Source organism: Peromyscus eremicus, chromosome 9, assembly GCF_949786415.1.
Source record: "Peromyscus eremicus chromosome 9, PerEre_H2_v1, whole genome shotgun sequence".
Lineage (NCBI taxonomy): Eukaryota > Metazoa > Chordata > Mammalia > Rodentia > Cricetidae > Peromyscus > Peromyscus eremicus.
The window spans coordinates 80,532,183-80,546,534 of record NC_081425.1 but is presented as its reverse complement, the minus strand read 5'-3'; the positions used below and the strand labels follow the sequence as shown (position 1 = coordinate 80,546,534).

General features: G+C 43.3%; 1 protein-coding gene across 4 annotated transcripts in view; it reads left to right on the top strand.

Annotated features, from left to right (window-relative positions):
- Positions 1-14,352, top strand: part of Kcnma1 (potassium calcium-activated channel subfamily M alpha 1) — a 715,240-nt gene that overhangs the window by 604,655 nt on the left and 96,233 nt on the right. Inside the window, exon 19 of one of the 4 annotated variants that reach the window (XM_059273864.1) lies at positions 12,695-12,781. The exons of the other annotated variants lie outside the window; for them this stretch is intronic. Coding sequence (XP_059129847.1) covers positions 12,695-12,781 — 87 coding nt within the window. The remainder of the gene's footprint in view (positions 1-12,694; positions 12,782-14,352) is intronic. 4 annotated transcript variants of the gene reach the window in all.

Below are 14,352 nucleotides of genomic sequence, written 5' to 3'. Positions count from 1 at the left end.
AAGTGAGAATCACTGAGTCTTCTCTGAAAGTCTGTAACCATCCAGATAACCCCATGCAGGGTAGCTTCCATGAAGAGTTTTTACAGAAGCAGATGTTACCAACACATAGGAACCGCACACACCATGGTCCTTGACCTCTGGGCATACCGGATACGTAGCCAAGAACATAGTAGGAATTAATTCAGTAGACACTTTGGGATTGACATGGAAACTCTGTCCAGCATGTGTTTTCATGGTTTATTGAGCATGTGTTTCTTCATGTTTCCTTATATTGTACTGAAGAAGGTATTTGTGCCCGATTAGCTAGTTCCTTAGACTGCTGGGCAGCTCTTAGATAGATCATTGGAGAAGGAGATGCACTTCCTTGATTCTCTCTGCTTGCAGTCATGTCATGTGACGTTTGGACTCTGCTTGACCTGGCCATAGTGCTGTCAGCTTTCCTTACGTCATTGCCTCTCTGCGTCTCTGTAGGTAGAGCTGTATATTGGAAAGGCGAGATTTCTGCTTCCTTAATGATGTCACTCCGAGGTCCTTTGGATCCAGACTTCAGTTTTCTAACCCAAACATGCTGTTTTTAATCTACCTATTATTCCTTGTGGATTTGAACATACCCACTTTCTCCTAAGGAAAGGCTTGCACCTGTAATCAGCCAGGCCCCAGCCAGTTGCCAAGACTCCACCTTCTTGGCTTACCACTGGCTAAGCAGAGTCAACTCACAGCCTAAATCTTGAGAGCTCAGGACCCCACCAGAGTCCCCCTAGGTCTTCCTTCTCTGCTGAAAACTCCCGGATCTCTGGGGTATGTGGTAAACAAATGCCGCCTTTTGCCTGTGTTTATGATCTTCCTGGCCAGATTCCCCGTGTAGCTGGTGGGAGTGACTCTGTGCCCAGATCAAGTACTCCAATCCTTGATTCTCTTTCCCCACGCCCCTGACTCATAGCAGCAGAACCGAATATGAGGAGATTTTGAAAGCAGCTGCTGGTGTCCTTAGGAACACCCTTTTCCTTGTTGCCTGAGCCATTTTGTTGTTGTTAGAGATTAAATCTCAATAACTTTTTAAAATTGGAGTATGTTTCACTCAGCTGAATGGACCATGGCACTCCCCTCCTTCCCTAGCTCCCAAAGAACAGCTGTACCCTCCCCTAAAGCCCCACACCGTTATCACACGATAGTTTGGCTCCAGATCAGATCAGGATGACATAGGAATTGTCATTTTTCATTTCCTGGGGCCCTTTGATCCCATTTGGGGTTTATTTTTCTGAGTGAAAATACAAATCCCATTGCATTCCTTGGTCCTTTAGACTCGTTGGTTATTTTTATTTCACCCCCCCCCCCGTTAGAAGATTTAATCAGAGTCTTAAGTAGTGTGACCATTAGTTATCACCACCAGATTCACAGCCTGCACTTTAGCTCTCTTATTACAGAACACCAGCCTTCCCCGACGCATAACAATCTGGCTGCGGAGCTACCATCCGCATCTCATGGGTACTTGGGCGTTAATTTATTTCACAGTTTCCTTTGCAGATATAATCAGACACACTATCACATTCCCGTTTCTTCTCTTTATTGTGTTCCTTTGCTATCACGTCTGTGTGATCTTTTTTCCCCCCTGAAAAATGACAGGTAGTGTTTCTCTGCCCATACTATCAGCGACATTTATTCCCCACAACTTCCTTATTGCCATGTAAAACAATATAACATCTTATAGATGTAATCTTTGGTATTTACAACTCAGGCTTTGCTATATGATGAGATTTCCTAAATGGCATTGTGGTCGAGGTACCTGCTCTCCAAAAGGGGGGAAATGCTCCTCCTTTCTCATTTGTCAATAAAGGAGACGGTCTCAATTAATAAGGGAAATGCCTTGTCCCTGATGCCTTCATTCATTAAAATGCATGAGCATGAGTTTCGTGCTAAGAGATCAAGTTGTTGTATTAATAACACACTGTTAGAACAAAAAGGAACTCTCTCTGTTGATGTATTTGGGTATTTACTGGGTGACTTACAGCGCTTTGTATATTAGAATTGGTTTGTCAACAATTAGCATGCTGGGTTTTTATATAGCCCATACTTCAGGTAATAGAAGATTATTAAACTTCAACCAGTGTGTTAGAAATCTGCTGACGAGCAATAAAATTCTTACATAGAACAGCATGGAGAAATACAGCTGTGTAGATGTACGTTTATGCTTAGACTGTGAGACAAATGGCCTCAACTCAGAGGAGCTTGAAATGCAGGGTGACCAGAAGGTGGCGCTGCATCCCTACAAATGAAACCCCACAGATGGCGTCTAAATATTTATCCTCCTGCTTCCTTCACTTCCTGCCTTTTCTTTCTTTTGATTCTCTCCTTTATTTCTAAGATGAGTATCTGAAACTCTTTACAAGAGATATACCTCCAGTAAGAAAGCATCTCTCAGCTTACAATATTTCTTTTAAATCCAATTTGCCGGGGGTGTGATGCTCCCTTGGAGAGAGTTCCGGTTAAATAAACATTCACTGTATTTTTAAAAGATAAAGACACAAAAAACAGATTCACCCTCAAATTGTCTTAGCTCTACCATCTCACTGTTGTCCTGTGGAAGGACGATGGCGTTCGTCTACTAACTTACACAGATTAATTCCCACAGTCCACATCAGGATGTGGAGGGTGCATTTATAAATTTAATCAATGTACTAGATTAAAACTCTATTTAAAATAACTCTAATTTGATACTCTTTCACTAGGAATTACCAATTTCAAATCCGTGTTCACCATTGGATGTTGCTTTTCTCTCTGGGGCCAGAACTAAATCCTGACAAATGGGATAAGGGTTTACTTCAATGTCCTGTTTTGGATTTTAGTAAAATGTATAGTAGATTTGATTAGTTTTTCGACCTGGACATTATCAATGAGTCAAACATGACTAACAAAATAAATAATAAATAATTTTTGAAAAACAGACCTAAATTTAGCAACAACTTTTTAACTTTTTACTCATGTGTATATCCTATTTTTGAATGTATTCTCTAAACCACAGCTACATCTTAAAAACAAACACACAAACAAACAACTCCCCCCCCCCAAAAAAAAAACCTCTACAATTTGTGCATAAATACTGACCTTTTACGAGGCAAGCATTATTCTACCTGTTAGAAACTTGGGAGACATATCCTTTGCTTATTTTGTAAGTGAATAATTTTAAATCATTAATTTGGAAAGTCCACTAGGACATTTCTTTGTGTTTTGAGCTTTTTAAACTTTCAGGCATGGGGGCCAGGGGTGCTAGCCAGGGCTGTACAGTCCTCTATGACTTGCCCATGTAGTTTGACAGAGACCATCGCCAAGTGTTATTGATCAGAGCAAACCACACGGCAGAAGGCTGGGGTAGCAGTTCCCTGTCCGTGATTCTACTTTCAAGAACTGGTTTTGTTGCCAATGAGTTTTGAAGAAACAATTTTCATTGGTTTCCAGTAAACACTGGTCCCTATTGCCTCCCTTCCAGACCTCTGTCCAGACGACAGGATCAACTCAAAGCTGAGGACAGGAAATAGCCATCTCAAAGTCAAGGTTAGCTTGACCACTCTGTAAGGAGTCAGCTTTCTGTAACTCCCAGGACCCTTCTCCAAGGGGTTCAATATCTTTATCTTGCTATCAGTTCCTCTCATCAAGATAAAATGAAATGTCCATTGTAGAATCAAACCTCTCATGTATTTGTATATGTCTTACCTTGGACCCTTGTAACTCAGTGGAAAGTGGGCGGAGCTAAGTAAGTTTCCATACATTTCTCCAATATATTTACTTGCCACTCACTTTCAGTCTAAGCCGTTAGAATAAATGAAAGGAGTAAGCTTTAAGATGATCTGAGTTGCCTAGATATTGTCTAGGGTCTGTATTTTGGGATGAGAGGCTTTATAGTAGTGCATTCATGTGTCTTGAGCTATGTGTCCAGATACCCGGGTTGCTCTGTTCACATTGATTTTCTTAGAGTTCTTACCTTAGTATGTTCCATCCCTTTGCTCTGCTCAGGTTGTTGCCTCTGCCTAGGCTGCTCTTCCCACACATTATTGCCACTACAGACATTTATTCCAGCGGACTGTGTGGCCTGGGTCACACAGTTGTCTGGTACTTCTTCGAATCCCATTCTTGTCTCCAATCTTACTTTCTGTTCCCTGAATAGCCCACTCTGTATCACTTAATGTCTGGGGTGGTTATTGAGCTCTGATGTGATGTCATCATACATTTCTGTGTTGCTATTTTTTATATAACTTGTGTATTACTCTTTTTTGTGGGGGAGGGGATGAAGCTGTCTTGTTTCTCCAGCTAAACTTATGGTTCTCTTTGTAGATGTCTCTTTAAAGATTTTTTTAAAAGAAAAGCACAAGAAAAAGCAATACCCTGAGGTTTTGTTTGTTTTCATCGTTACTTTGTTACTTTATTTATTTGTTCAGGCAGTGCTTGGGATTGAACCTAGGAACTTGTGCTTGCTAGACCATTGTTCTACTCTTGAACTACATCCTCAGCCCAATGTTCCCAAGGTTTTGGTTGAATAGGCAGCATGAGACTCAAGCATTGGCATTCTCCAAGGTTCCCTGGTTCATTTTCTTGGAAGCCAGGGCCCTTTAATTACCACGGCAAATCCAATATTCCTCGGCACACCCGTCTTCATTTCCCCCTTCAGTAACCTTCTAGGTGGAGTCTGGTAGGAAGTGTTGGAGGGTGATCTGTGGCTGGCTAGTTATGTGGCCTTTAGTCCACGGCTGGCTCCAGTGGGTATTTCCCACATTAGAGGAGACGGCGTTCAGCTCAAATCATCACTAAGCAGAGCTGGGAATGTCTTACATTTAATGAACTGCAATCCCCTGGGATGGGAAGTGTCTTGCTGATGCCACACGTGAGATCTAGGCCTTGGAACAAGAAGCCAGGGCTCCTGCCCGCAAGACTGTGCCTTCCACTCTGCCACGCTGGGTCTAGCCACTGGGATCAATTTACTAGTAAACCTCACCAGGGGCTCAAGCCTGTGAGAGACTCTGACATGTGAATGACATTAGAGGAACTTCAAAGTCTAGTTGGGGAGCAGGACATGTTGCAACAGGAAACAAATTGATAATGGGACTAAATAAGGAGATGACAGGGTCTAATATGAGAAGGGCCAAGAAAGTCTTACAGAAAGACAGACTCTACCTCATCCAGGACTATTTCCTGGAAAGGACGAGTGTAGCCTGTCCCTTGGAGGCTGAGTAGACCTGGAAGTTATGATGGGAAGGAGTCCCAACTTCCCCCATCCCTTAAAGTACCTGCCCTGCCACCATATGTCCATCCCATGACCTACCACCAGAAGTCCGCTGCCCCTCATGGGCAGGCAGCACAAATTTCCTGTAATTTAGAGGGAACAGTGGGGTTTCTCCACGTTGCCATCTGAGTTTCATTTGTCACAGCCCCCTCCAATTGAGCCCATTTAAAGGTTTTCTGGCTTGCTTTGTTTTATGACACTTGGCAAACCTAATTATTTGGCCTGAGCAGTTCAGTGGAGCCATGCAAGCATGGTTCAAAGATGATGGGTGAATGTAATATAAAGGATGGGGGTGGTACAGAACACCCACCTCATTCTCCCACTTGGACAAAGGATCAGTTGCTTGTGTGTGTGTGGGGGGGGGTGCAGAAAGAGAGTGCAAGCCCATTAAAATAGAATGCCATGCCATTGGAAGACAATAGACTTGCAATGTAGGAGATCCCATAACAGACTTCCAAGTTATCCTTCGAGGCAAGAAAACAGTGACAGAGAAAGTTTAGTTAGAGCTTAACAAGGGAACTAGCCAATGTGCTTTTCATACTTTCCATCCATTCTCAGAATATCCCTGGGATGTAGGTACTTGGTCCATTCACATTGCAGAGGAGAGCCAGTTGAAGTTTTGTAAGCCTCCAGATGCAGAGGTTTGGACCCAGCAGGGTGACTTCAGATCCTTGTGCACAGCTCCTACCCTTCTGTCCATGCAGCACCAGCTGACACTTGGAGACAGACCATGCCTTAAGAATGCCCTGTCTTGGGGATGTTGCACTTTAAAAAAATGCCAATGTGGACTACCTGCCATGTATTCAGCAGTGGGGTACAAGTCCAGGGGCTGAGCCCTTGGCCTATGAGAAAGACACTGTCCTAGGATGGGCACCCAGCTTCCTGTAAGATTTTTAAACATTGTTAGAAATCTTTGGTTTCATGGGTTAATTTCTGGCTGAACACTGAACTCTCTACAAAGTCCCTAGATTAGCAGGGAGGGACCACGCAGGGTATTTGTTTCTCATGCTGTCTGTCTCCTTGTGATCTCTGCTATTCCAGAGCATCTGACCTCTCAAGTTGGCAAGGAAGACAATAGGTCTTATAATGCTGAGGAACTTCTCTGTGTGAGAACAGAACTCCATGAGGTAGGGGATCTTGGAGTTAAGTCATTTGCCTGAGTGACAGCTCTGACCCTCAATGTGTGTGTGTGTGTGTGTGTGTGTATGCACCCACACACATGCATGCAAGTATGCATGCATATACTTATTCACATATGTGGAGACCAGAGGTCAACCAAAGAGGCTCAGAGGGCTGTAGAGATGACTGTTAGTAGAGTTCTTGCCATGGGAGCTTGAGGATCAAAGTTCAATCCCTAGCACCTACATTAGAAGTCGGGTGTAGAAATGTATACCTGGAATCCCAGCATTGGAATGGCAGAAACAGTACAGTCCCTGAAGCTTGCTGGCCTACTTAGTATAGCCATAGCATCGAACTCCAGGATCAGTGAGAGACCCTGTCTCAAAAACTAAGGTGAGAGAGATGGAGAAAGAATTCTGATGTTGATCTCTGGTCTCCACATATGTGAATAAGTATATGCATGCATACTTGCATGCATGTGTGTGGGTGCATACACACACACACACACACACACACACACACACACACACACATTGAGGGTCAGAGCTGTCACTCAGGCAAATGACTTAACTCCAAGATCCCCTACCTCATGCTCTTCTGATGGGTGGGGTTATGGTGGCTAATGATCTGAATTACAGTGGGCAGACCCAGGCTCTGGTTCTGGTTTTGATTTTAGTGTAGTCTTGAACCCAAAGAAGATGGGACCAGAACACCCCTCGAAACCTTCCAGCCCTGCCTCTGCACCTCACACCTTGTCCTCACAGTGTGCTTGCATTTTTAAAATGCTGCACGGGATGTATCCTGACCATAAATTGTAGAAATGGATTATGATCTGATCGTTCAAAAGTGTCTTTAGAAGGTGACTATGTCCTTAAGAAACATACTAAATGTTGTGTTTAGTGTAAAATCACAATCTCAACTGTTCTTGCCTCCCAAGGTTAAAAACATACCATATTTCTAAAGAGTTCTGTCAGGACATTCTTCATCGGGTACCTGGATTGCACTGAAAACCCATGCATTTTCCCTTTATCTGAGTTTCAGAGAAATATCGTGTAACCATCTGGAATACATATTAGGATCCTAAGGGACCCTTGACACAGTGGACTCCGTGGCAGATATAGTGTTTATGGATAAGCTGATAATGGTAATATTAATGATCTTTATTTGTATAATATATGGTTTAGGAGACAACTTCGTGTAGACACAGTTGGATTCTAGGCTCATCTTTAGAAGGCAGAATCAGTGGGGCAAATATTAATTTTAAAAACATAAACAGCAAAGTGAAAACAGAAATGAAAGTATGATTGACATCTTCTACCAGTCATGTTAATCAGAAGCTGCTTAGGGGGAGGGGGAAAAAAAACAGAAAGAAGGTGAGATACCAGTCAAAACACACAAGCTAATAGGAACTCGCAACCCAAAGTGAAAATGTAAACCAGTGTAGCAGTAACTGGAAGAGTTTGACATGGGCTTGTGGTGACATCCACAAGAGGCCTGACCCCATCTCTCTTTTCTCTTCTCACCCTGGGCAGGTGGCAAGTCTCAGGTTCCTAGGCAGCATGATCCTCTCTCCACTCCTTTGGATATCTGACAATTTGTAAATCCAGGAGGAAGCCTGAGTTGCCAGGGCTGTCCTTAGCAATCTCATGCACACAGCGTGAAGTGATCCGGAGAAATGATTCACTGCTTAAGTCTGCCGAGTACCATTCAGTGGGGTGGTGGAAACAGCACCTTGAATGCCCTTGAGAAATGGATAGGGCCAGGATGGGCTGTGGGGGAGGCCAGTTGAAGAGCATATCCAAAATCTCAGGAGTCAAGAGTATCATGTAATGTCATTAAATGGTCAAAACAGAGGAAAATTCATGATGAAGACAATCTCATCTTTTTTAAAGGATGACCCAGTAAACAATGGTTTAATGCCAGTGTTAAGCCGTGGAATCCAACAGGATGGAGAACAAAAATGGCCAGCAGAAAGCTAGGAGCTTTGGTTACCCATGTGAGTGAGCCCTTTCAGTGTGCCAAGAACAGTGCCTGGCATCTCAATGGGGATTTTCCTTCTGATAATATGAGAGAACCCTGGTGTGATCCACGGCAAAATCAAACCTACACAACAATAAGCCATGTTAGAAGGAAATCTGTTTCCAGGTATCACACATTCCATTCCATTTCATTGTGCCTTTGTTAAATGTGTGAGCTGAGAATTGTAACCCCACCACTCACAATGATGATTTCAGAACACGGCTCCAAAATATCAGCACTAACCTTAAAATAAATAAAAAAAGGATGCTCATATGTTAAGCACTATTGCTCTGTAGGCTCCAGCTGACGATTTTATTAAGGATGCGGCAGGAAGGAAAGAATCAAGGATAATTATAAATTCATAAATACATAATTCATTGGCATGAAATGATTTTAATGGGATGGATGCTGGGCTGTCTATTTCTTCAAGAAAACAACGGAGATGCTCTGATTAAAGCCCATAATCTGGCCTCTATGAAATACTTGCCAAGCTGATGGGGTGCATTTTCTTCTCTGAAACTACCTTTGATAAGAAACGCATTACAAACTCATCAGTTTGGCTTCCTGTTAACAAAGAGACAGCAGCCGTCTGGATCATTCTGGATTCGCAGTGAAACTGCCACACCATGTATCCTCCAACTAACGCTATGCCAGTTTGACAAGGGGCAGATGAATCCAGGAGTTACTGTGCAGAGCTTTAAATCTATGCGGCAGCTGACGGTTGAAATAATCATCTGTATATCGCTCTGAGCTAGCCGGGGAAAGGTTGAAGCTGTATATTTTCAACATATCTACTCTAATGGTTAATCTGTTGTCTTGTACGGGCTCTCACAGGGCGGACCAGCAGTACATACTGACAGCTTCAAGGAATTACTCACAGTAGACAGGCTTTCGCCTTGACTTTCAGAGTACCGGGTGGATGAATCTAAGTTAGCTTGACCGAAAAAGGTGGAACTCACCTGACTCAAGTCCTCCAAATTTGAGGAAATCAGCAGGGCCCACAGCAGGTTGGGTCATAGGGACATGAGTGTCATTAAATGACCTCTATCTGTCCCCAAGTCTCCGACTGTGTGCTTCAAATAGACTCTGACCCTTATTGTATTGCTTGCCTGTTTGAGCAGGTGGGGAAGGACCGTGTCCTTTGGAAAGGGAGGATGCTGGACAGATGTGCAGAGGGGACCGCTGCAGGCATGGGCACAGTTCTTCTGCCAAGGGTCAGTTAGTTACTGTCTGGAGCTTTGTAGGCCATATGGCCTCTAATGAAGTTATGAAGTTACTCAGCACTGTTAGAGAGAAAAGAAGCTATGGACAACAGGTCAACAAATGATGGTAGCCCTGGTCACATGCAATTTCCCTTATAGATACTAAAAGTGGAATTTTGTTTTGTTTTGTTCTTGAGATTCTCTGTAGAATCCAGGCTGGCCTCCTGCCTCAGCCTTTCAGGTGCTGAGATTACAAGTTGCATACCCTCCCATGGCTAGCTAGCATCATTTTAATATTTTAGGAAATACTATCCTTATAATTTTCCCCAATCTTTTAACAGTTGTGAGCTGTACAAAAACACATGGTAGGCCACATGTGTTGACCCTAAACATGAGAGAGGCAAGAAGAAGGCCAGGTTGGTGCCAGGAACTGAACAGCCTTCATCTGCACCCTATAGGATCCACCAAACATGAGTGTCACACACTAGGGCTATGAGCAAGAACTGAATCTACCTCTGACCTGAAATTGTCCCCATCTGGTTGGCTGGAGGAACAAGGTGCAGAGAGGGGAAGGAAGGGGGTTAGGGTTGAGCTATTTTTGTTGAGCTCTGTGCAAGCCTGGCCCCAGTTCGACTCAAGCAAACTGAAAGTGGTCCTCTTCTCCTGTAGCCTTTCCAGGCTCCGGATCCACTGGAATCACTCAGGGACAGTCTTGCGTTTCTCATTTCAGTCCTGTGCTTCCTCCTCCAACCCCATTGTTCCTGTCTGGGTCGTCTTGCTTAGAAGCTAATGCCTGGTGATCTTCAGCTTCTTTGTACTTGGGGCAATAGAGACAGTCTGTTCCAAGAAAAATAAGAAAGAAAGAACAGGGCTAAAGGCAACCAGATCTCTGAAAGGAATATTCTACTGAATGCTGAACAGGGCAGAGTGATGGGCAAATAATTATAGCGGGGGCAGAGTTCAGGGAAGACATATGAGCTGAGATCCCAGATATAAGGCTCTCGGAGGAACACTGCTCTCCTACTGGGATGCAAACAGGGCACGGGGATTGTTGTTTGAGAGACTGGGATGGGACATGTTTATACCCATATAAACGTGTATAAACAGTCTATCCAGTTTGATTCTAGAGGAGCCTTTATTCCTATTTATATAAGGAGATTACAGTGATGGTCACATGGATTCTGTTAACATATTCATGTAGTGTTTTTTTCTCTCTCTCATGTAGGAGCCGAATTCCTTCATTGCTCTATATTGATGGACTCAAACTTACACAATTCAGGTTTTCTAGGCACTGAATAGAGCCAGAAATATACCCTGTGATTAACTTCTATGTAACCTATTGTTCCTTAAAGTCTCCCTTCCCATTCTTCTGTGAGCACCACAAAAGCCAGAAATGGAAAAGCACCAACAAACCCTCCCTTCTCTGCCCTACTACCAGCTCTCCATTGGGTGGGTGTTCCCAGTGCCGGTTAGTGCAGGGCAGGTCCTATTTTCATTTTGTATAATGACAGATTCTTCTAATAACCTACGCCCTCCAAGTTTTCCAAATAAATCTGTTTCCTATTTTTTCAGCTACAGGTTGTGAGATTGCCCAGCTGGATAATGTACAGGAAGATGTGGCTGTTCAATTTTAGAGAGTTTTGTATGTTCAAGACAGGATGGTTATGGAGTAACATCCTTCATCTTCTCATTACTTGTTATTAATATTTTGCACCATCTTTCACGACAACGACGACTTTCTTAGATTGATTTTAGTAGGGGTCCTGTGAAGAGTTCTTGAAGATACGGCCTCTGGTTGTCAGGCCAGACATTCTCCTTCCAAGGATGATGTCTCTGAGTCCCCTGTGCTCTGGTATCAAGCTGTCCACTGCCCTTCTTGGCGTGGGTATCTTAGCTGTGCTTACTACTCAGTCTCACTGATGAGCTCATGGCAATTCCAAGCTACAGGCTTCATCCTGTATCAATGGTTAAGTGCTAGTCATGGTACCTAACCCACACTATGGGTTACCTGTCTGGGATTTATTACCTTTGCTTCTCTCTCATTTCATAAGGAGACTCCCACACCCAGTTGCCAGGCCTAAGTATACAACAGGCCTCCAGGGTGAAACATCCTCCTGTCATTTAGAGTCCATTTTCCTCTTGGGTCCACATTGTAAGACCCTGAGGGTTAATTCGTCCAGACTTCTTGTTGGAGAGCAGGCAGTGATACTTCAGGGAATTCAGTCAGCCAAGGAGTTTCTGTCCACGGTGAATCTCATTGCAGAATGATGATATTACTGTGGGGATGCCATGGTTTGTCATGGAGGAGAAGCTAGGAGACATACTGTTGTTACCCTCTACCCTAGTAATCATGCATCCACTGTTTATCCTCAATATTAGCCAGACATGACCCCTCTGCAAAGTACCTATATTTCCCCATGCCACAGAGAAATATGACACACCATATTCTCTCTGTCTCTTTTTATTGGTTGTTTTGTTGAGGGGGTGGTACTGGGGATAGAACCCAGGACATGGCACATGCTAAGCCAGTCCTCTACCTTTGAGTTATACCCAGAACCCCTAATATTACTTTTTCTGAGGAGTGTCTGATACATAGCATTTAGATTTGGATCAAGTTAAGCAGCGATGTTAAAACCAAGATGGCCGATCAGGCTGACAGTCTGGGATGAGAAACAGTGGAGTAACAATGAAGGATAAAGACTTGAAATGTAAAGAATATTGAACAGGACTCTCTCCAGCACTTCTCAGGAGCTAATAGCCCTGATCCTGCTCTGAAACTGGTTTCGGTGTGTGTGTCTGTGTGTCCTAGGAGAGAAGAGGAATTCTATGTGTGTTTGGAGATTTCTACACAAAGGAGATTGTTTTCCGAATTTTCAGATGTTACCCCTCCAGAAAGTATTTCAGGAAGTCAGTGGAGTGAAAGAGAAAAAAAAGGACCCTCTCTTCAGCCATGAGGGAGAAACCTCCATTCTAATACAAAATGATGGTTATATTTAGTGTTAAAAACCAGTTGGTAACTTTTGTGATGAACAGTTTCACTAGGGATTAATTTCAATTTTCTTCTCTCCTCATTGTTCGGCAGTCAAGGTTGAAGCTAGAGCACGCTATCACAAAGACCCATTTGCGCACAAGAATGCAACTCCCAATTCTCGACATGTGCCCAAGCCAGGTGAAGGAGCGCTGGGTTTTGTCCCCATGTTTAATTGTTGCCTGGTAACCCTCAAGAGTCTCATGGTGACGTGCTAAGCTCAGTGGAAGAAGAGAGAGGACTACTGTGGCTTTCAGCATGCATTTAGCTTGTTTGGGCCACAAAATCTGAAACAGAAAAGCCATAAAAAACACAATGGATAATCAGTAAAACGACCCCACTCTCCAACTAGCAGCTTGTGCCCCAAGACTCTAGTAGGAAGCCCCTTCAGCTTGAGGTCTTTGTGTTCAAGCCGCTGTGCATGCCACTTATTCTGAGTGACTCCAGTGTGAATATGACATTACTAATGATCTGCTAAGTGTGTGCAGATGTGGGTTACTCCAGATGTGGTGATTAATAACGTAATGGAGATAGCTGTTTGACTCATGTTTATGAGTTGTTGCCTTTTATTACTTTTCTCAGTTTATTTGCTTTGAGCTATTTTTTAAGCCCAGCCAACAAACCCACCTTTAAATCTCTGAGCTTCATCCCCCCCCCGCCCCCCCCCCAACACCCTCCTAAATCTCAGGAGGAAAACAGGGAAGAGGGAAATGCCCCAGGCTGAAGAGGAAGGCTGGATTCATCCCATCCAAGTATCAGCTACTTGGGCAACCTGAAAATCGTAGCCATTGCCCATTTCAAGGACCTTACAAAAGGCATCGGTGGACCGACCCCACCATAATATTTGCAGCTTAGAGAGTAATACAAATGCAGGGATTTCTTTAAAAAAAAAAATCTAGTAAAATATGTGATCATTTTGAAGTAAGCCTAGGCCCCTGGCCAGTGTTTCTGGAAGATGCTGCTTTGCTCTTGCTTAAAAACAGAATGCTGATGAAAAGTGGAATGAAATGTTGTTACAGATGTTCAGCTCTGCATTAAGGCTGTTGGAATTACCACCACATCTTAAATCAATTCCCAGAGCATTGTCTGGAGGTTATGTCACTGAAATAATGAATCCTCTTTAGTCAAGAAAACGCAAACATGTTAAAACATCATTGTAAGTTTAAATTAAACTCCGGTGCAAACTAGGGGATCTGAAGCCTCATTAGACCGGCCTGACATTTTTCTAACGCTGACTCTTCTCCCCAAACTGTAAAACTGTTAGATTCAGGGCCTATTAGACAAGAGAACGCTGGGAAGTTACAACAGAACATTAAGTGTTATACTTAGGGATGTGCAAAAACAAGCCCTTGAATTTTATGAGGACTTGGAGACTGGAGAGAGTTTGCCTCCTATAAAAATTCCACATTAGATTCCCGAACTTTTTTGTATTTTAAGGAAGCTGGTAACTCAGGTTTCTTTAAAGGAACATGTCTTCATGCAGCTCGCTCCACACAGAGCGAGGGGAAAATGCTAGGAAGGTATAGCCAGAAAGCAGGTAAAATACAAGCCTGCGAGTATATGTGCCCATGAGGTAGTGGCTTGTTACTTCAACATGTTTGTCTTTCATGAAAGTGAGTAAATTTAAGTCTTTCCTTTAATTCCATTTTTATTTCTCTCATGCAGTCATAGAAGCCATGAAACAAGAATTATGCCTTAGAGCGCAGCTAGAA